The sequence below is a fragment of the Drosophila subpulchrella genome, chromosome 3L, assembly GCF_014743375.2.
Source record: "Drosophila subpulchrella strain 33 F10 #4 breed RU33 chromosome 3L, RU_Dsub_v1.1 Primary Assembly, whole genome shotgun sequence".
NCBI classification, from domain to species: Eukaryota; Metazoa; Arthropoda; class Insecta; order Diptera; family Drosophilidae; genus Drosophila; species Drosophila subpulchrella.
The window spans coordinates 19280717-19302371 of NC_050612.1; the positions used below are offsets into that span (position 1 = coordinate 19280717).

The 21655-nt window shown below is 42.2% G+C and overlaps 8 protein-coding genes across 8 annotated transcripts; 3 read left to right on the forward strand and 5 right to left on the reverse strand.

The window, feature by feature from the left end:
• Positions 1-657: 657 nt before the first annotated feature.
• Positions 658-1760, reverse strand: LOC119553731 (probable chitinase 10). The gene is made up of 2 exons (XM_037864319.1): positions 1638-1760; positions 658-1518 (listed from the first exon to the last, which is right to left on the reverse strand). Exons 1-2 carry the CDS (start codon positions 1758-1760, stop codon positions 658-660), a joined length of 984 nt encoding a protein of 327 aa, XP_037720247.1.
• A 510-nt stretch (positions 1761-2270) lies between these two features.
• On the reverse strand, positions 2271-4209 carry LOC119555507 (peritrophin-48). Its single transcript, XM_037866926.1, is given in 5 exon segments — positions 2271-2789; positions 3094-3686; positions 3794-3825; positions 3827-3878; positions 4206-4209. Coding segments are annotated over 5 exon segments (1200 nt in total).
• Positions 4210-4941: 732 nt separating this feature from the next.
• On the reverse strand, positions 4942-6560 carry LOC119555508 (peritrophin-48). Its single transcript, XM_037866928.1, has 2 exons — positions 6557-6560; positions 4942-6485 (listed from the first exon to the last, which is right to left on the reverse strand). Exons 1-2 carry the CDS (start codon positions 6558-6560, stop codon positions 4942-4944), a joined length of 1548 nt encoding a protein of 515 aa, XP_037722856.1.
• A 1587-nt stretch (positions 6561-8147) lies between these two features.
• On the forward strand, positions 8148-9532 carry LOC119555509 (peritrophin-48). Its single transcript, XM_037866929.1, has 2 exons — positions 8148-8151; positions 8502-9532. The coding sequence occupies exons 1-2, from the start codon at positions 8148-8150 to the stop codon at positions 9530-9532; spliced, it is 1035 nt and encodes a 344-aa protein (XP_037722857.1).
• A 1834-nt stretch (positions 9533-11366) lies between these two features.
• On the reverse strand, positions 11367-12822 carry LOC119554286 (peritrophin-44). The gene is made up of 2 exons (XM_037865143.1): positions 12743-12822; positions 11367-12430 (listed from the first exon to the last, which is right to left on the reverse strand). Exons 1-2 carry the CDS (start codon positions 12750-12752, stop codon positions 11367-11369), a joined length of 1074 nt encoding a protein of 357 aa, XP_037721071.1. The 5' UTR covers positions 12753-12822.
• Positions 12823-13936: 1114 nt separating this feature from the next.
• LOC119554379 (peritrophin-44) lies at positions 13937-16375 on the reverse strand. The gene is made up of 2 exons (XM_037865260.1): positions 16336-16375; positions 13937-15136 (listed from the first exon to the last, which is right to left on the reverse strand). The coding sequence occupies exons 1-2, from the start codon at positions 16373-16375 to the stop codon at positions 14085-14087; spliced, it is 1092 nt and encodes a 363-aa protein (XP_037721188.1). The 3' UTR covers positions 13937-14084.
• A 1657-nt stretch (positions 16376-18032) lies between these two features.
• Positions 18033-19092, forward strand: LOC119555510 (peritrophin-44). The gene is made up of 2 exons (XM_037866930.1): positions 18033-18039; positions 18098-19092. Exons 1-2 carry the CDS (start codon positions 18033-18035, stop codon positions 19090-19092), a joined length of 1002 nt encoding a protein of 333 aa, XP_037722858.1.
• A 386-nt stretch (positions 19093-19478) lies between these two features.
• LOC119555511 (peritrophin-44) lies at positions 19479-21550 on the forward strand. The gene is made up of 2 exons (XM_037866931.1): positions 19479-19502; positions 20504-21550. The coding sequence occupies exons 1-2, from the start codon at positions 19479-19481 to the stop codon at positions 21548-21550; spliced, it is 1071 nt and encodes a 356-aa protein (XP_037722859.1).
• The last annotated feature ends 105 nt before the right edge of the window (positions 21551-21655 follow it).

Below are 21655 nucleotides of genomic sequence, written 5' to 3' on the forward strand. Positions count from 1 at the left end.
CTTTTTCTCTAGTGTCAAATTACAATTATTTTACACGAACTAAGCTTTTTATTTACCGATCGTAAAATTCTTATAGCTCTCTTTTAGGCTTTACAAAAAAACTGCTCACAACTAATGTCGCTTGATATCTTATCCATTATCTGTTGTAAAGCAATTTGCGGACGTCTTTAAATATTTTCTATTGATAAGATTCGGAATTTCATCAAGCGAGCAGAAGATAACTTCAAACTAGATCAGTTGAAGATCATCACTGCTTCAGAATGCCAGCAGCTAAAACAATTAATTTCGCGGTTATTCTGATATTTTTTCTGCTGTTCATCTCCTGTTTTGGGAGCAACTCAGCTGATGAAAATTCGCAAGATGTCGAATCCCCCGAGCCAAGTACCCAAACATTTTGGGAACGTATTGTGAGCGGTGTTAGGAACTATCCCTGGAAAACTGATAAAATAGAGAAGGAGAGCCCCGAAACTGCTCAGAGAAGGGCAGTTTTTTGGCAACGACTGACGATGGCCACAGTTCTTTAATAGATACTTCCTTGGAAATAAAAAAAATATGCATTATTCTTTAAACAATTATTGTATGTAAATCATGTTAACTCTTTGTTCCCTTAAATAAATTAATTAAAACCCTTCGACCGATCAAGACCGTTTTTATTAATCACTTCTGGAAACACCTGACATTCTTTTCCATATCGCAGTAGCCCAACTTCTGATCCCAGAAGAGGCCCTTTGGACAGGATGTGACCACGGGCATCCCACCGATGCAGATGTAGTACTTGCTGCAATCCTCCGGATGGGACATATAGCTCTGCTTGGCGGAAGGACAAGTCAGAGCGGTGAACTCAGTTCGAGGTGGGGAAGGTGGAGTGGGCAGTGTTGCAGGAACCAACTCAGTGGTGAGGAGTTGCTGGATCGTGCTGAACTCACTCGATCCGACTATATAGCACACTGTTATTGGCGCCCCACTGCTCGGCGTGGTGTCTTCCACGACCATATCCACATTAGTAACTGGTTCTGAAACCCTGCTCTCTCCATAGCAAACTGCCTGATCGCTCAACTGACACTCGGACTTTTCGAAATTCCACGAGGTGCCACGCCCACACTGATGACGGTGCAGATGGCCGTAGGCACAGATGAAGTACAATCCACAATTTCTGGGATGCGGCAGGAAATAGGCTCCATAATGGCGGCACTCGATACGCTCCGGATCGTACTTCTCCATGGGATTGACCGGCAGACCACTGGCCACATCGACGGCCACGAAGATTGGCCTTGGTTTATCTGGCCACCACATAAGCTCGGAGTTATCCACGGGGCTAGCTTGGGTTTCTACAGGGGATGCGGGCAAATCACTTTGCCGACAGTTGGTACTCTCTGGCAAATCGCAGATCCCACGATTACCATCGAAATATAGGTCCTGATCGCAATAATGGAGGGTGGGAATGCGTGCGCAGGAAAAGTATCCATTGCAATCCAGCGGATGGGGCACCAAATCGCCCTCCTGACGATCCAAGCAGATCTGAAAGAAGGAAATCTGAACATTAAGAAAACGAATCTTTGAAAATAAATAATACTAGTTGTAGGTTCCTAAAGTTTCATTCGGTAATAAAATAATTAAAAGTTTCACTGAAAACTCACATGGCTGAGGTCACCCAAAGTTATACGAACTTTGGGTAGTTCCCAACTCCTATCCACTGCGTGACCTGCTCCCAAATGGACGCAGATGCTCAGTACCAAGACAAATGCCCAAGAGCATTGCATTGTAGTTGTTAGTTCCTTTCCTTATGTTGATGGTTCTTTGCGGCTTCAGAATTCCTGAGTTAGTGTTTCGGCCGTCTCATGACCGACCCTTTTATAAGGTCTATAAAATGGGTGTGGCTATTGTAAAATCTAATCGAAAACTTGTGTTTGCATTCTACGTTGCGATGGCAATGTTCGCGTTTTAAGATAACATTCTAAAAAATATGTTTGATATGCTCACATCTAAAAATAAGTACCAGACAGATCTTGATCATCTAAATTTATCCACATCATTTCATTAAAATTTCATTATTTATAAGCACATCATCAAGAAAGGGAGAGCCAAATAATATTGGCGAGACTTTTTTGTTAAGAATAATATATTAGAGAACGTAGCAATTTTTTTGCGATCATAGCTTTATTGCCTTTTATAGGAGCTGAATACTAAATGGTAAATATATAGGATCGTGCTTGCAGATTGTCCTGTGTCGACGAGTTCTCTTTCGATGAACCTTGACTGGGTGAGTGTGCTTATGCATCAACCGTAGATGCCTCATCATCAGTGGAATCGGTGGTTTTGGTGAGACTGGATCCATAGCAGGCTCCGTTGTTCTTCACATATGCTTCCATTCCGTCATCAGACTTACAGGCGCCGATGTTCTCGTTGAAGAAGTACGATTCGGGGCAGGTGTTCAAGGTGGCCTCGTTATTCTTGTTGCAATAGTAGTATGTGGAGCAGTTATCCGAGTTGACGGCGTTCACAAACTCCTTGTCCGAAAACTGGCAACGATTGCAACCCGCTTGGGGCGTGGCCAACTGGCGGACCACGCAGATCTTTTGCCGGACATCGTAGTAGTATCCAGTGGCGCAGGATGTGGCAACCCATTTGCCGTTCGTGCACACGTTATATGTGCCACAAACGGTGGCCGATGCCTCGATTTCTCCGTTCGTAGAGCAGGAACCGGAAACACTGCTCAGGGGAGTATCGGTCACACGGCTGCACACTGCAGTCGAGTTGTAAGTACATTCTCCGGTGGCAGCGTTATAAGCCTACGGATAAAATTGTAAGTCACATGAAATATAGTTTAAATAGCTATTAAGTATGATATTAACCATCAATCAATTTCAAAGTGATTTGTGACAAAAAAGCTTACAACGATATATTATACAACGCTTTTTTAAGGACCAAGAAACTGAATACTATCGCTTTAAATCACAAAAACATTATAAAAGGATCGTTTGGTTATAAAATAAGATTTGGTTGATTAAAAAAATATTGTGTTTTGTGATTACGAACTTGGCCGGATGCCTAAAAGGTGTAATATGCCATAGAGCACTAAGAGAATTAACTTACATCCTGTTTGTTTGCATTTGAGCAATTTCCAGTTTGCAGAAAGACACCACTGCTGTTGGATACGCAGATGTTCCAGGTGGCACAGTCCTTGGTGTCGCCGAAATATTGGTTAGGGGGCATAACATCGCAGAGTGAGGTCAGAACGGTCTCATTGCTTTCGGCCAGGTTGCTTGAGCAGGATCCATAGACGCAGGCAACTTGGGCGGAGTCGAATATTTGGTAAGAGGGGCAATTTCCTGCTTTCCCAACGCCATTGTCGCAATAGTAATATCCACCACAGACGGCGATGTTTGGCACCCAGGTACCATTCTTTCCGGCACAAGGCTCTGTAACGCCGTAGTAACAATCCACCTGGCTGGATACAGCGCAGGTGCTCCTTTTGTAGTCATAGGCATAACCAGTTTGGCACTCAGCCACAACGGGTCCGGTCGACTTGCAGACGTAATACTTCTGGCAGGACTCGAGGCTGCCCAGCTGGGTTCCGGTCTTGACCGCCGTGCAGAAGGCGGTCACATTGTAGGTGCCCTCCATAATATCATCGCCCATGGCGCTGCCGCCCATCAGGCATAGGATCGTCACCAGTAGAAGTTTGCCTGCGAGTCGCAAATCACAAATTAGAAATCACAAATTCGCACTCCGCAATGAACAGAAATCCTCGCGGTTATCCACTGAACTATTGATTAAACTATGCCACACTTGCCTGTCATCGTTAATTGGTAATACTTTTGGTCTCTCAGGGAACGAATAACACCTCTTGTATTGGCCAATGAAAGGTAGTCGAAAGACTGATGTTGGAGTTTTCCCATCGCCTGGTTTTTATAGGTCTACGCCGCAAACTTGGCCATCTAGATCGTAAATTGACTGTAGATAAGCCAGCTATTCTCAGGAACTATAGACATAGGAACATGGTTCAATTTTTTATTTATTCCAGCAGATACGCGCTGAACATCTTGTCTGTTTGATATTTTACCAATTTTAATTAAAGTTAACCGCAAGTAAGCCGCTATCATACTCTATTTCAATCTGTTCCGCAACTAATAATTAAAAAAGGAAACGATTGACGCCACATCATTGTCTTTATCAATGTTTTAAGGTGTGCTTCGAGAACTAACACATCATGTACTCGAGATCATAAAAAGTATATAAGGATAATCGTCTTTGTGATACAAAACAAGACCATACATATATATATTAAATGTATGTTTATTTTGTTACATGAATTTATACTTTACTCGAAATTCAAAGGTGCTTATCTGCTTTGGATGTCGTGGTTTCTGGCCAGTAAACTTTTTTCGGCAATGGAAGAACCTGTAGTTCGCGTAGTGTTTACTTTCGACTTTATTACCATGCCAAATGAGGTCTATAAAATTGTGTTTATAATCTTTTGGGATATCCATAAATTGATTGGAATTTTCCGATATACATTACAAACAAGCATTCGTTTTAAAATAATCATATACTGATGCGGCTTAAAATTGAGACTACTGTTATATGTAAGTTTAAATCGTCGGATCCGGATAGTATTATAACAAGGCATACAAATTTATAACTGCATAAATATGTTTTATATGGATGTATATACATATATGTAAAATTACAGGTACCAATTGCGTCTTAAGCATTAACAATAACAACTAGCTTTTATAAAAGTTTTATTTTGTTTAGTGACCTGGTGCAAAATATATTGCCTACCTAAAAGGGTGGAATTTTGTAATTATGAACATTTTACAGTTATGGAAAGTATACATACTTATATTTGAGTAATAATGAAATATACTTGATAGAGTTTATTTAATTGTTTGCAGGATTATATATAAGATATTATTAAGTGCAGAAGCGCTTTATCGATTATTTTGTGGTTCCAGTTGAAGTTCCGGTGGAAGTTCCCGTAGATGTTTTATCGGATGTTCCACTGGAGGTATCGGTTTTTGAAGAAGTATCAGTGGAAGTTCCGGTAGAGGTTCCGGTGGAGGTTCCCGTAGAGGTTCCTGTAGATGTTTTATCGGATGTTCCACTGGAGGTATCGGTTTTTGAGGAAGTATCAGTGGAAGTTCCGGTAGAGGTTCCGGTGGAGGTTCCGGTGGAGGTTCCAGTAGAGGTTCCGGTGGAGGTTCCCGTAGAGGTTCCAGTAGAGGTTCCGGTGGAGGTTCCCGTAGAGGTTCCCGTAGAGGTTCCCGTAGAGGTTCCCGTAGAGGTTCCGGTGGAGGTTCCCGTAGAGGTTCCAGTAGAAGTTCCCGTAGAGGTAGAATTTCCCGTAGAGGTGTCGGTAGAATTTCCCGTGGAGGTTCCGGAGGACGACGATCCAGAGGAGGTTCCGGTGGATGGAGCAGCGGTGGTCTCAATTCCGTCGCTTCCCGTTGGATTGCAGCACAGGTACTTGGGCTCCACGCCGTTGACACAGGATCCGGAGCTCTCGTGGAAGTAGTAGCCGGTGGGACAGCTATCTACGGCCTTCTGGACACCATTCACGCAGTACAGGTAGTCGGAGCAGTTGCTGGACGAATAGGCATTTACGAAGCTGGCGGTACTGCCCAAACACCTGTCACAGTTGTTCCTGGCACTCATTCTGGCCACACATGCCTTCGAGATGGTATCGTAGAAGAGTCCCGAGGGGCAGGTCATCAGCTGGTAGTTGAGACTGGAGGAGCACAGATAGTACTGATTGCAAGCGGTGGCCGCGATCATCGATCCCGCCAAGGTGCAGGTGGTGGGATTCGTGACCACTCCGGTCAGAGATGGATCATTGGTGACCTGGGAGCAGGATGACATCGTCTTATAGCCGCAGTTGCTGGCCTGCACATTGTAGACCAGTCCATTCCCGCAGGATCCCGAGCGCAGGATGTTGTCCTGGCAGTAGTTCCAACGACTGCAGTTCGAGGGACTGCCAAAGTAGATGCCATCCTTGATCAGATTGCACATGTTGAGGGTCACCGACGAGGCCGACAGACTGTCTCCGCTGCTGGATTCCGAGCAGGGATAACTGCTCCTGTACACACAGGCCATGGTCGTGGGATTGAAATTCTCGCCGGCAGGACAATTGCCACTCACGGCGCCGGAGGCACCGCAATAGTAGTAGCCACCGCAGGACGAAGTGGATGCGGCAAAGGTGCCCACCGCCTTGCCCAGACAAGGATTCGTGCTGCTGGTGCAGGTGCTCGGCACACTACCCGTGCACTGCTGGGCATTCTTGTCGAAGTAGTAGCCCGTGGGACAGGACATGGCCGTGTACGAGGATCCCTGGCACTGGTAGTACGTCGAGCAGTCCTGGCTGGCCACGTAGTTGCCATTGCTGACCAGCAGGCACAAGGCGGTCACGTTCAAATCGGCTGTTGCTGGAGCGGCACAGGCGACCAGCAGCGCCACCGCTGCGATGATGGATCCTTTGTGTCCACCTGGTAAAATAAAATTATATATATTTTATTACTTTTCCCACTTAATTGCATTTCTTAACTCTAAAACCCACCCATTCTTTAGCTATGTATTTTGCTGCCTCCTAGTTGTATACTGTTTCTGGATGATGGCATCCAGGGGTTTTTATTTGGAGTCCAGCCCGGGGTTTATCTTCGATCCGCTTGACTGTCCAAGTTGATCGACGACCCGTCAGGCCAGGAAATCACTTTGTGATACATCGCCACGAGCAACCAGTATAAACAGCTCAATTTTGGCATGATCGATGGACCTTTTGACAGGTCAACAAAGTAGTGGATAAGAAGTTCCCCGGAATTCGGACACCTCAAAATATAATGATTTAACTTAGATTGAATAAAAAATATGATTACCAAATAAGTATAATTTTATGAATGTTCTTCAAAATATAAGATATAATGATATATTAGATATAAAATATTTTTTTATTTTGCATTATTGTTTAAAGAAGACCTGGTATTTTATAAAAATACATACCATTTCAGTTAAGCATAAACCCCAAAATGATGACAAATGCAAGATAAAGATAATCTATTGATTGGAATAAATAAAACGCCTGTAAACCACCGAGTTCTCGGAATATAATCGATTTTAAGTTTAGCTTTTAACACTTCCTTTCATTGTCTTACCAAAGGGCCAACGTTTTTGAACAAAAATTCGATTAGATTATTATGGGCAACTGAAATGTTTCCTGTCGCAAGAGAGCCACATGGTTCCTAAATTTAATGATACATTTTTAAACGGTATTTGGATTCGATTTGGGAAAGTCAGCAGATAAGAGTCTAATCTAAATTGGTTTTGAATTACCTACCAATTTTATGACACTTAGCCACATACTTTATGATTCGTATTCTGCTCCAAAGCATTCTAACAATTATGACTAACGCATTATTTCGCATATATTACGATTTCTAGCAAAGTTGGTTATCATTGGAGCAGCAAAACATGCCTTACTGGGTAAAGTTCAGTTAAATGTTTACACAACAAAAAAGATAAATAAATGTATTTGATTGAGTTGAATAGATAAAAATATTTTAATGCGAATAGAATTCCAGTTAAATTATTGAATTATAATTAAAAGTAATAATCTAAACCACTTGAAACTGGACTAATCTACCAAATTTCTACAGAAATTGGTCATCGGCATCTATTAATACCATAATGTCGTATGTACCAGTCCTATCAGCTCGGACACAGAAGATAAAGACAATTATTTATATTATTTTTGGTAATTAATTGACGGAGAGCTTTAGGAATAATAAATACTAAAAAGTTGTGCCACCGTGAGAGTTTTCATTGAGAAATGTGTCTTCAATCGAACTGCGACCGGTAGTGGTCAAATTTATCACTTGTCAAATTGGGAATTAACAGAACCTGATAAAACTGAAATATGAATACGCCATGCGTCCATTTTAGTCACTGACGACAGCTCAGGCAGTAAGTAATGCTCCAAAATTTATAGACCTTTCGAAATGCCCCAAAACAAATTGAGGTAAGCATTGTCTTTGGTCATGTATTTAATGCCAAAGTTTGGGGGCTCCCAGCTAGACGTTTTTTTCGTCGGAAGGTGTAAAGAGTTGTTTATTTTCTTCGTTGAAATATTGAAAGTTGGATAAACTTCAAGCAAGATGGGTGAGTATTATCGTTATTGTCTCAAATCTGCAAAGGAATATTGTTATTTTACCTAGAAAATGTTTTCTCATTTATATTTTAAAATTTTAAACATTTTATTCAATGTTTTTAATTAAAAAATAATTTAGTTCATTTGTTGAAATGCAAGTTCACAGTTTACATAGTTTTTTAACACGAAAAACAAGTTTAAAAGCCTAAGAACAAAATAAATTATATTATTAATTAAATAAAAGTATTTTAATATGCGTTCATAAAAATAATTATATATTGAGTTCTAATAGTTAAATGATATATATTTTATGTAATTTGGTTTTAATTTTATGATACTAATATCCATTTTCTGCAAACAGATACAAGTTTCGTCTTGTTTTTTGGACTACTCATGGTGCCCCTGATATCAGGAGCCTCCACCTTTAATGCGACTCTTATATGCGAACTGGTGGTCAACGGGACAAAGATGAACGATCCTCGGGCCTGCAATGCGTGGGTTGAGTGCGTCAATGGGAGCCCAGTTGGTGGGACCTGTGGCACTGGACTCTTCTACGACAGGGAGAGCCAGAAGTGCCTGAGTTCCGGCAGTGTGAAGTGCTTGTCCAGTGATCCCTGCGCCGCCCTGCCCACCGGATTCGCAGCGGATCCGTACTCCTGCAATGGGTATTACTACTGCAAGGATGGCAAGGGACAGCACGGCGTCTGTAATACGGGAATGAACTTCAATCCGGGAACCCAGGACTGCATCCGGGACTTTCCGTGCTCGAATAAAATGGATCCGGATAGCTACTGCAACATCCTGCCGGATGGTATCTTCGTGAAGGACACGGACAACTGCAATGGCTACCAGATGTGCTGGGATGGCCAGGTGATAAACGGCACCTGTCCGGGCACCTTCTATTTCAAGGCTTCCACGGGCCAGTGCGATTATCCCCAGGATGTGGCGTGTGACTTCACAACAGTGCCGAGTATTACCGAAAAGGGTGTGTGTCCCGATGCGGGTGGATTTATTTCCGATAACCGAACCTGCAATGGCTACTACTATTGCAAAGAATTGGCAGACGGAGAGTTTTCCCTGGAGCATGGCGAGTGCTCCGATGGCAGGTTTTTCTTGGCCACCGATGGAGGCGCCTGTGTGCCCCGATCCAAGGTGAAATGCAACTACGATCGATGCGTGGGATTGGGCAACTCCACCATTCAGCTGGCCAACGAGTCGGATGACGGATGCCGGGGATTCTCGATCTGCCAGGATGGCGTCGTCATTGGCCAGGGAACGTGTCCGCAGGGGGAGTACTTCGATGAGCTGACCCAGCGCTGCATCACCCAGGTGATAACCTATACCGCCTGTCAGATATCGGATGGGACCACCACAACCATCTCGGTCTCGTGAGCCTAGGACGTAAGCGGTTTTAATAAGCCCCTTGATTTAATATCATTCCATAATAAACTTAACCAATATGTGGTGCACTTATCAGAACTAATGGCTATAAAGCTAGCAGATCACCTCATTGTTTGATCGATGGGATTGTGAAATAGTCATTAAATAATCCATTTAGAAACGCTTATCCCTATATGTACTTCAGTTAAAACAAATTATAAAACAATAAGCGTTAGGATACTAATGTACCTAGTTCTAAGATTAAACGGAATAAAACATTTCGAGTAGAAGTGGCGAAGCTGACTCATTTTGTGAACCACATGGGCTATATCTTATCCCCACTGCCAAAAATCGTCGCTTGATGAATGGCACTACCACAAAAATTTTAGTCTCGTGAGCGACGTAGCAATCAGTTTTAATTAGACACTTTGTGTTTGGTCGCCACTACAATAAATATAAGTGCATAAGGTGCTGTTATCAGGCGTAATAACGATTAAAATACCAGATCACCTCTTGGCTAAGATTTCCTTGAATCGATTGGCTACAAACAACCGTGATGTCATCCTCAAAAACGGTACAGTACTAGGGAAGTAGCCCATAGAACCCATTCATGTGTTCAAAAAGTGATATCAGCAAATATCTTGATTTTAGTAGCTGTATATCGGATAACAACAGCAATAAAGACGTTCAATGGAAAAATACGCACTTATCAGTTGGAAAATTCGAGTACTTTAACCACTTCACTAAATCACTTCACTCATCAATCATAAAAACTTTCAAATTTGAAGCACATCTACTTAAAACCCAATACATTCCATAATGGCTAACATAATAATTTTTCCGTGCAGTGAACAAATTAATTAGTCACCCTAAAAGGTACTTGTCTACAAAAATGTTTTTAAATAAAAATAAAAAAATATATTGGTAGGAGGGACTACGAAGTAATGTATGTATATTAGGTATATAAACCAACTTTCCAAATAGAACCTCATTCGATCAAGGTAATATGTTTAAATTGCTCATTGATTGACTTTTTATAGCCGATATCATTTCTCACTGATTCGGCAGGTATTTTTCTTATTTAATTAGCAGTAGAAGACTTTGTAAGAAATAAAAAAGTCCCTTGGGTGTTCTTGCTCGCTTCAAGGCAAACACGGAAATAACGGCCTCGCGACATTGGCGAGTAGCAAATTTGTTATCGACCTATCAGGAATCGGTTCGGAATTCTCCGAACCCTGCACCGGGGTACTCTTTTAATTAAAAGTGATAACTTTTCGGGCACTCCACCTGTCACGAAAAAACAGATTGCCAAAAAACAAAACAGATTGCTGTTGTGATAGGAAAAGGGTTGCCAAGAATTTTATCGCCCTGTCGTCGTTCCCCTAATGAACATTTCCGCTCCCGTATTTCTAGCGCTCCGAAAAACCCGTGCTATAGGATCACTTTATTTGACCTCGACCTTAAATAAAAAATAAATAACTTTTAAAAAATAGAAAATGTTAGTAAAAAAAATAAAATATTTTTATGTAAGATCCTCCTGAAGAACTATAATCTCTTTTATTGTAATAAAATATATATTCAGAACTTTTTGAGAAGGCAATATGGAATCGAATTTTAAAAACTTCTTGGTTTCGGGTGTTCAAAACGATCACAAACATTTATTTTGAATATAAGGGTGTAGTCTTAAATTGATCGTTTTTTAGAGTATAGGATCTTAATTTAGGGAAAAATATTAGCCCGCCAAGAAGTATAGTAATTCCTTTCGTAGAATGCATTTGACCTCCACCATGAATTGGATCGTTTTATTACAGATTTAAATTGGAAGTGCTATTGACACCTGGACATCCTAGACGGAGCAGGCGATGTAGTGGTAGTTGGTTTGGGTGCATCCCTGGTTGCGCTCGTCGAAGTAGTAGCCGGTGGGGCAGTGTCCCAGGCTGATGGTCACTCCGCCGGAGCAGCGTCCGTAGCTCTGGCAGTCGCCGGCGACGTTCACGTAGGTCAGGTTGGTGCCCACGCACCTGTCCAGCTGGCAGCGCACGTTGAGCCTGTCGCGGCACGAGAGCTTCTCGAAGTCGAAGTACTGGCCCAGGGGACAGCTCAGGTGCTTGGGCTCTGTGTCGTGCTTTCCGGCAACGGGTTGGCCGCAGATGTAGTAGTGCGAGCAGGAAGCATCGTCGGCAAAGTAGCCCACGCGAGCGGATCCGGTGGCATTGTCCAGGCAGAAGGTGTTCTCCGGCTCCGGCAGGGCAGCCGTCTCATAGCAGGACACCTCGGCCACATCCACGCAGTAGCCGAGATCCGCATCGTAGGCCGTCTGCACGGGGCAGGATCGGCTGTGCAGTACCTCGCTGACGCACTCGTAGTACTGGTCACAGTGGATGGGATCGGCCAGGCGGGTGTTGTTGGCCAGCGAACGGCAGGCGGGACTCGACTTCGTCGTCTGGCTGGCGGGACACTTGTACTGCGTCTGGTACACACAGGAACGGGATACGGGATGGAAGATCAGCTCGTTGGGGCAGTTGGCCTGGATCTGATTGTTGGCTCTGCAGAGGATGTAGCCGCGACAGTTGCTGCTGCTGGGATCCACGATGAAGGCGCCATCCGTTTCGTTGGCGCACAAGTTCTTTGGCTTCTCGATAACACCACCAGCATACGGACAGACGGCACTCGAGGCCAGGATGCAGCGACCCAGCTCCTTGTTGTAGTAGAGTCCTGCCGCACAGCCGCCCTGCTCCAGGACGCTGTAGTTGGTGGCACAGCGCACCCAGTTGTCGCAGGTGTTCGGGTGCAGGAAGCTCGTGTCCTGCGGCAACAGCTCGCACATATCGTCCACCGACAGGTACTCAAAGTCCTCGATCACGCCGCCCAAGGCGCTGGCCACAAACAGCAGCGACAGGATACCGCTAGCTGCAAGGATTCGAAATGAAAGGAATACTCTGTCAGGATCGAAAGGATTGTATATATCAAAAGATTTTTGTATAACTATGTCAAAACCAAAAACATTAAATATAAAACACCCATAATATCCAATCATAATGATATCTTGTTGTTATACATAATACTTATATTAAAAATCATACGATTTTATATATTCCTTGTTTCAAAAATTAGGCTCTACCTAGAAATTATTATCGTTTATAAGCAATCTAATACTGACGTTTCTAACATTCGCGATCTTTGTTTAATGCGTACTAAAATACACCATTTTTATTTAAATACCTCTGCTCATGGTGTATATCCTTTGGTTAACTTTTATCCCGGTAACTGGAACTTTCCTTTGCGATCTCCCGGTGGCGGCAATCACAACACAAATGATACTACACCTTCGGAAGCTGCCGCTCTTAAATATGCAAAGATCATTCTGCTCGGTTTTGTTCGGCGAAAAACAATTTCCAAAATGCACATGCTATCTCAATTTTGATGTACGATAGCGGGGCCGCATGTAAATTACACGGCAATAACATCGGAATTGTCTCGTTCGCAGAAGAGCAGAATTCTGGTGGTTTCGGTATCAATATCACTCCGATCAACGGCCCCCCATTGATAGGGAAATTGCATGTGTCACGATCAGATCCCCATCAATGCCATTGACAGTTCTCGAACATCGACGAATCGCTGAGCAATGTTGCGATAAAACTCCCTAATTGGTTATCATCCATCGCATCTCGGAACATTTTCATCAACTTTCACACCAAATATTTAAATATTCAACATGATTTGTGCTTAAAACAAGTTTCTTTGTATGAACATTTTTTATCTAATTTGTTTAATTTGTTTATAAGAAAAAATAACAATAAGTTGACGTTTCCGAAGTTTATCGAGAATTCCACACGTCCCTTTAAATTATCTAGTCATTCAAGTATTAAAATCAAAATAATATCTAAAGGCTGACGTCAAACAACGATATTTTCCAGAAACTTCCAAGAAAAAATAATTGTAATCTTGTGCTGTCATATGTATTAGAGCATTAGTCTTTATCTTTAAAACGTACTTTTCCTTGGTATTCATTACCCATGTTGATAACTGTATGCAGAGCTAAATAAAATGTACATTATAAGTAATGTAGTTCAAATAGAAATTGATGTTTGTTTTACCAAAAAAATTTGTATGGTCTTCATACATAATATACAGAAAAATGATTAATATAACTTATGGCTGCATCTTAGAAAAATATCAGATTTAGTCTTGAAAAATTCTTAACAATCAATTTCCATACCCCAAACTAACCAACCAATTAAAAAACGCATACAAGTCTTGAAATGAAATAATAAATTTTAAAACTTGGTTTAGCTTAAAATCTTAGAATTTTTACTATAAACATTATGCAAATTATTAAAACAAAAAGGTTTTTTTTATTTCTAAGCCCTTTATTATAACTTTCAATAGTTTTTTGAAACCCCTTTTCAACTAATGTATTTCAAACGAAATCGAAAGGTCGATGTCGAGGATTTTTTTTATTTATTTATTTTGAATACTTTTCCCAGGGGTAGAGTTCAAGACACTGAAGGGAATTTTGTTATTTTATATAACTGGATGTTGAATAAGGTATTTCGGCCCAAACTTAGGTCGATCCGCAAATGGTGTAATCGGGCTTAGTTGTGGTGCAAATATTGTTGACTTCGTCGTAGTACCGCGAGGTGGTGGGGCAAGTTCCGGTCAATCCGCTGGAGCAGATGGTGTAGCTCTGGCAGGTGGTGTTCAATGCGGCCATGAAGGTGCTCTCTACGTTGCCACATCGGTTGTAGGGACAGGCATAGGAGGCCGGCGAAACGCACTTGGCCGCTTTGGGATTGAATTGGGTACCGGTGGGACATTGGTTCCAAACACCAGTGGCATTTTCTGCTGAACAAAAGTAGAACCCATAGCAGGTGGTAAAGTCAGAGACGTACTTATAGGTCTCTGCCGTAGTGTTATTGCCCAAAAAGACATCCTCTGCATCTTCAAAGTTTGTAATATTGCATATATCTGCATTTTTATACCCAACCGTAAACTGGCCGGTGTTTCCATTGGTGTTATCGCTGCTGGTGCAGGGATTGGTCGACTGGCACAGGCCGTTCACAACATTATAGTACAGACCATCGGCGCATTTGGCGGAGGTTCCATAGCCATTCACGCAGTTATAGTAGGAACCGCAGTTCTCCGGATCGCCGACAAAGATGTTCGACAACATGAACCGGCAGATGGTGTCCTGCGGGCAGGCAGGTCCCCACACACAGGACTTGGTGCTGGCCTGGTAGACACCACCCTTGCCGCAGTTGCCGTAGGAGAGTCCTCCCTTGCCGTCACAGTAGCAATACTGGGTGCAGTTGAGCGGATCGGCCACATACATGGGCGAGGCGGCCGCTGTGCAAGTTCGATTAGCACTGGTGGTGCATATCGTCGTCGAGGGATCGGAACATTTTCCCGTCTGCGGGTTGAAGATCAGGTCGTCGTCGCAGGTATTCCATGACACCAGCTGCTGCGCCCTGCAGTATCCCCAGGCGCGGCAGTTGCTCGGATTGCCTACGTATCCCTCGCCCGACCACTGGGCACACATCTGCTCCATCGTGTAGCCGCTGGCCTGCGAGGCCATCAGAAGGCAGGCCGCCAGGACACAGATCCTTGCGTTGAAAGCTTTTTGGTGGAGAAAGCAAAGCAGTTCAATCGATAAAATAATTAATAGATTCCATTTTTGAAATATTTTTAAAATTCTTTTTACGCAAAAAAAATCTTACAAAACTATATATACCCATTTTCAGATAAGAACAAAGTGATTAACATTTCTGCAAAGTAACCTAATTTATCAAATCATTTAGTTAAATACCTTATTGAAGTCCAATGGGTTTGGTTTATATATATAAATAAAAAAATATAAGAAAACTCCAGAAAATGTCACAATTTGAAATATAACAAGGGAGAACGCTATAGTCGAGTACCTCGACTATCAGATACCCGTTACTCAGCTTAAGCGACCAAAGGGAAATGGAGATATGCAAGCAGCAAAGCGAGATTTAAATGCGCCACCTACCGGCGGAAGACAGATTTAAGCGTTGTGTGCGTTAGGGTAGGCGTGACAAATTCATTGTTCAATAGAATAAGTTAGCCGCGCACTTTGCTCTCTCTGAGCGCCGGCAGTGCTTTTCTCTTTGCCGCTAAGTTCGGCCGGCAACTATTTACATACACACACATACACGCGTAAAAACATTTCGCACTGTCTGGCTCTGACGTCATAGCTTTTTTTCTTGGGAGGTTTGTGGGCGTTAGAGTGGGCGTAGAAAAATTTTTTTTGGGTCAATCGATAGGTATGGACAAGACTAATACATTTCAGTTAAAATTTTCTATCTAACATCAAAACTGTAGGAGCCACAGTTTTGGGCGGTTTGTGGGCGTTAGAATGGGCGTGGCACTCTACTGAAACAAACTTGCGCTGCGTAAGAAGCTCAGGAATCTGCTCGCCAAATCTCAATAGCCTAGCTCTCATAGTTTCCGAGATCTCAGCGTTCATCCGGACAGACGGACAGACGGACAGACGGACAGACGGACAGACGGACAGACGGACAGACGGACAGACGGACATGGCTAGATCGACTCGGCTAGTGATCCTGATCAAGAATATATATACTTTATGGGGTCGGAAACGCTTCCTTCTGCCTGTTACATACTTTCCGACGAATCTAGTATACCCTTTTACTCTACGAGTAACGGGTATAAAAATTTAAATTATAGAAATTATATCTTCGAGCCATCTACAATAATGATTTATATTTTTTTTAACGAAATTTACAAAATTTAAACTGAAAACAAAAATGTTTTAATTTTTACACCAAAAACACCGAGTGGTATATCCGTTTCTAGGGCCAACGTACCTCCCATCTTGGAATGGTAATGTAATTTGGACTAATTCGCTTGGCAGACGACTGAGGCGAACGTTCCGATTTCGTTACTAACCCAATCAATAGCAGCCTCTGCGTTTTTATAGTTGGCCCATTCGCGGCGCGACAGAGTGGGTAATTAAAAAATTGTCAGCCAGATAAGCCCGTATCGAAGGTAAAACTAGATAAAATTCTAAGGTCTGGGGTAAACCACGCACCTTTCATCCTTAATTTTTGGTTTAGCTCCCGGCTCGACAGCGTTGGACGTCGAAAGTAAAACTAGCGGACCGCGGCGAAATGGACTGACTTATAAGTCCCAATCGAAACTTGGTCAGCGGACTTTTTCGTGTTTATATGTATAGCTTGAGATATTTTATTTTTTATTTGACATGACAGCCCGGGCGGTTTTCGGATTATCAGCTGCTGATTGCGAACCCCCTTTGTCTATAATTGTTTTTTAATTTCAAAGTACGTCGCGAAGACGGAGGAATGTCACGGCTCTTATTGATCACTCACTGGTGTTTCCCTGGTATCTTGGAATTCATTTCGGCAACACGACGTTAGCTAGATATCTCAATTTGAATCTGACTGCGATCCTTGGGATGTGTTTCGTTTTCACTTGAACTAATCAGTTTCCGATGAAAAATTAACGGCTAACACGTTTTTAATTTAATCACCTGCTATAAATAACTTAGCTAAAACACTTCATTTTCTGTCCAGATTCTACACGAATATTTAAATGATAATTTTATGTATTGATGTTGTGTCACATTTCCATCTCCTTGTTATTTAAGAAAATATAGTTTCCTTCTCTTGTTATTTATGATTTTATCAAAATGCAATAACGCTGTCCTTGACACCTATGGAAAATTATCGATAAGATATTTTAAAGTAATAACTCTATTAAGTTAAGTTTAATGGTTTTATATCCGTGTTATTTTAATATTTCGCCTAAAAGCAAACTCTTTACATCACCAAAAGCCGCCCATAAATATGCTATTAAAAGGGGTTTTTTGCCAATCGATTTGAAATTATCAAATTAGCGATTCATATTTGCTCAAATCGAAGAAGGTGTGGTGTTACAAATCTTTATAAGCTCCTTATAAATTTATGAATAAAACCAGCTGATCATGCTACTCCATTTTTTATTGTATTTCTTGGCTCTAACTAATCTAATCTGCTTCCTAAATGATTTATCGGTTAGCAATTGCCAATCTCAAAATTTTTTAATTGAAAAGGCACTTTTACCGACCTAAATTCACCTACTAATTAGTCAAAAACAATAATATTAAAAGGACCAAAAGAAAAAAAATAGTCTTTTGAAATTACAAGTACAAAACGCAGTTTTTAGTAAAATATTAGGTTGATTTGAATTCCAAAATTTTGTTTAAGGTTAATATGAATATTATATTTTATGTTACTCAAACCTTAATAATAGGAAAATTTATTTAATAAATAGATAAACATATAAATGTATTAAAAAAATCTGCGTAATACCTTTTAAATACCCCGTAGCAAAAACAAATCCTCTTATCTCTCCAACAAAAATAAATGCTACGGATAGCTACTGATCCTCCGATATAGATGGCCATAAAAGTAATCGTCCGCCGAGGGGCGAATTCAGTAAGAGTTATTAGTTCGTCGAAAGTTGAGCTGCGATGGAAAGTGGGTATATTTTGTACTTTCGATTCGGAACATTGAACTAACCTAGAATCGATTACAGAACCGATTTGTTTCGTGGGCGTGGCACTGGTGCTGCTGGTACTACAAGCCTGCGAATTGGTGAATGCCAGGGATGAGGACATCTGCCGATTGTTCTCCAATAACACTGTGATCCGAGATCCCGATTCCTGCAGCCGATCGATAACATGCATCGATTTTGTGAGTCACTACAGTAGCTGCTCGGGAGACACCCCGTTTTTCGACAAGGATGTGGGCAAATGTGTGAAGTCCCTGTCTTCCACGTCCAGTTGTTCGATTTCCTGCGAGGGCGTGGCCAACCATTTCCTGGCCGATCCAAAATCCTGCTATGGATACTACTACTGCTCGGAAAAGGAGATAGCCATGTATGGCAAATGCCCAGAGAACACTCACTTCAATGCCACCACCGAAACTTGCACCTATCAATACGAATCGGCCTGCACCACCAGCACCTTTGAGTACTGCAACATAGTGGCAAACTCCGTGAATTTCGACAATCTGCAAGGATGCGATAAATATCACGTGTGTGAGAAGGGTAAACTGTCGGATAAGACCTGCACGAATCAATATTATCAGGCCAGCTCGGGTACCTGTGTGGCCAAGGCCCTGGTCAATTGCGATGCCCATCCAAATGCAAATATGTGCGGCAAGGCCAGCAAGCCCACGGAAGACAAGTTCGTACCGGATGGAGCCACCTGTCGTGGTTATTTCTACTGTGCCAAGCAGGCGGATGGCTCTCCGGACCAGAATCCCATCTGGAACCAGTGTCCCCAGGACAAGTTCTTCGATGAGTCCAGCCAGATGTGCATTAGCCCCACATTGGTGAAGTGCACTAACGATCGTTGCGATGGCCGTACTGTCGATTTTGTCCTCAGTACCACTGTGGGTTGTCGGAACTACTATTACTGCTCCGGTGGAGTCGCCAGTGCCGAGAAGTCATGCGGCAACTACTTCTTCGACGAGGAGCTGGGTGGTTGCGTCCCGAATATTAAATCCTACACTGCATGTACTAAATAAATACCTTCAATAAAGCTCAACCATCGTGTGATGTGGTTATATTTAGGATTACTAGTCCGTTAAAACATGTCTTTAATTTTATTTTAAAAATAGTTCTTTCAATGAGTAGGCTATACGTTTTGTTGGTTATCAAAATTGGAGGATCAGCAACCGATGCTATATGGCGAGGGTGATTTGCCAGATCTTGACTTTTTGGTTAAAAGGTTAAAAGGCAATTGAGAAATGACCTATAACCTATGCTTTTTTATTGCAGCTATAGCTACTGTGGCCTTAAAAAAAAATAAATATTTCAACGACTTGACAAAAAGAATAAATGTTAGTTTGTATAGAAATAACACCTTTTTATGGTTAATCCAAAAAATACATTTTTTAAGAATAACATCATCATGGAAACTTTGCGTTCAGGTGGTGTGAGTAAAATGCCTCACTCTCATCAACGAAACCATAAATAATATCGGCGTCTTATTTAAGAGTCACAATCAATGTTGTCAAAGGCTCTGATTTTCCCAAAAACAATTAAAAGCCACCGCATGATTATCATTTTGTCATATTTACGATGGTAGCCCAAACAATAAATTGTGACTGCTGATACGACTACTATATTTATAGTTTAACTAATTAACAGCCAATAAGTTGGCTATTTTCAATTACCAAATACTTGACAAGCTAATTACCAAGTCTCACTTTTATTTTCAGTTTTAATTACTCTGCATATACGCCAAGATTCAGTTTTGGTGGACGAGTCTTTAAGAAATATTCACACAGATGTTCAGATTTAAATCACAAACTACCAGGTACTCAAGGGGCTTACGTACTTTCGCAGTACTTTCGATAAGATTCGTTTATATTAGGGGCAATAAAAAGCGGTATCAGTAAAAAGCAGTGGCAGTGATTGCCAGTTAATATAAACTTTTTCCATTCACGAAACTCCATTTAGTCGGGAGCAATTAGTTCCCGAGGCCACAGCAAGCTGCTCGATCTGTTCTTCTGCAAATTAAACAAAATTCCCCAACAATCAGCCATGCTGAGTGAGTTTTATCAACCAATCCATACACTGCTAAAATATTACCTCCGATTTTGAAAGGAATTGAAATATATATATTTTTGGTTTAATTTTTGAAAAGAGATTTAAAGAACTTAGTGGGAACCTAGATGGAAATTAAATTAAAAAAGGACTTCGAAGTTTTTTAGTGCATTCTGTTGTTTTTTTAATAACTTAAGATAGTTCAGTGTCATAGAAGAATTATCTTAGCAAAAGTAAAACAATTCCTAGTGTGAAACCATTTTAATAATTTCTTGACTTAAAGGAATATTGAGTTTTTATTGGGTTCCTGAGATCAAACCGATGATAGTTAAATGAATTTAACTGTATTCCTTGAGTTTTGATACATATCACAACTGGGGATATCAGAATACAACATTTATTTATCTCTCTAACGAAGTATTGTTTACTATTTTTTCAGATCCCAGACTTTTTGGAGTGCTTTTCGGCGGCCTTCTTTTGATGACTTCTTCGGCTTCTTCAGCTAGTCTTGGGGACTACGAGGAGCTGTGCCGGCTGTTCAAGAACGGCACCCTAATCCGAAAACCTGGCACCTGCGACCAGTACATCCAGTGCTTCGATGGCGAGGGCACCCTCTTATCCTGTCCCTCCGGCCAGTTCTTTGATCCCAACAAGAATGCATGTGTGGCCACGCTGGCCGGGAGCAACAAGTACTGTGGCAATCGCTGCGAAGGATTGGATGGTCAGTGGGTGTCCGATCCGACCGAGTGCCACTCGTACTTCTACTGCGCGAATGGGGCTCCGCTGCAGGGTATCTGCCCGTCGGGTCAGCACTTCGAGGAGAGCTCCCAGTCGTGTCTCTATGGAACGGATTCGCATTGCGTGGATGTGAATAACATTTGTGAGCTGGTGGCGGATAATACGAAATTCCGGAAGGAGGACGACTGCAGCTACTATTACGAATGTGATAAGACCGGAAATCATGTGGCCAAAGCATGTTCCAAGACGTACTTCGATGTGGAGAGCGGCAGCTGTGTGGAGCCCAGCAAGGTGGAGTGCACGGCTCATCCGAAGAAAGACATCTGCTCGATCAGCAAGACGATGGAATTTAAATCCGATAAGGCCACCTGCCGTGGCTATTTCGTCTGCAGGGCCCTCGACCCCGTCGCCGATCTGGATCCCCTGTGGCAGCAGTGCCCCGAGGGCTATTTCTTCGACGACGAACTGAAGATCTGTGCAGTGGCCACCTCGGTGGTCTGCACCCATAACAGGTGCGATGGACGTGGCACTATGCTGGTCACCAGCAGCAGCAACGACTGCCACAACTTCATCCGCTGTGTGGACAACAAGGAGGTGGAGGAGGAGATCTGCCACTTCGATCACTTCTTCGACGAGAGGATCGAGGCCTGCTCCAGCACGATTATCTACGATAAGTGCTGCGATGGCCGCGATTGAGATTATTGATTTAATGCTGTCTTCATTATTATAAAGCGCAAAAACCAAAGAAGTGTGTTTTTGTTGAATTTCATAAGGTTAAGAAAATCATTGGACATTGTTTGA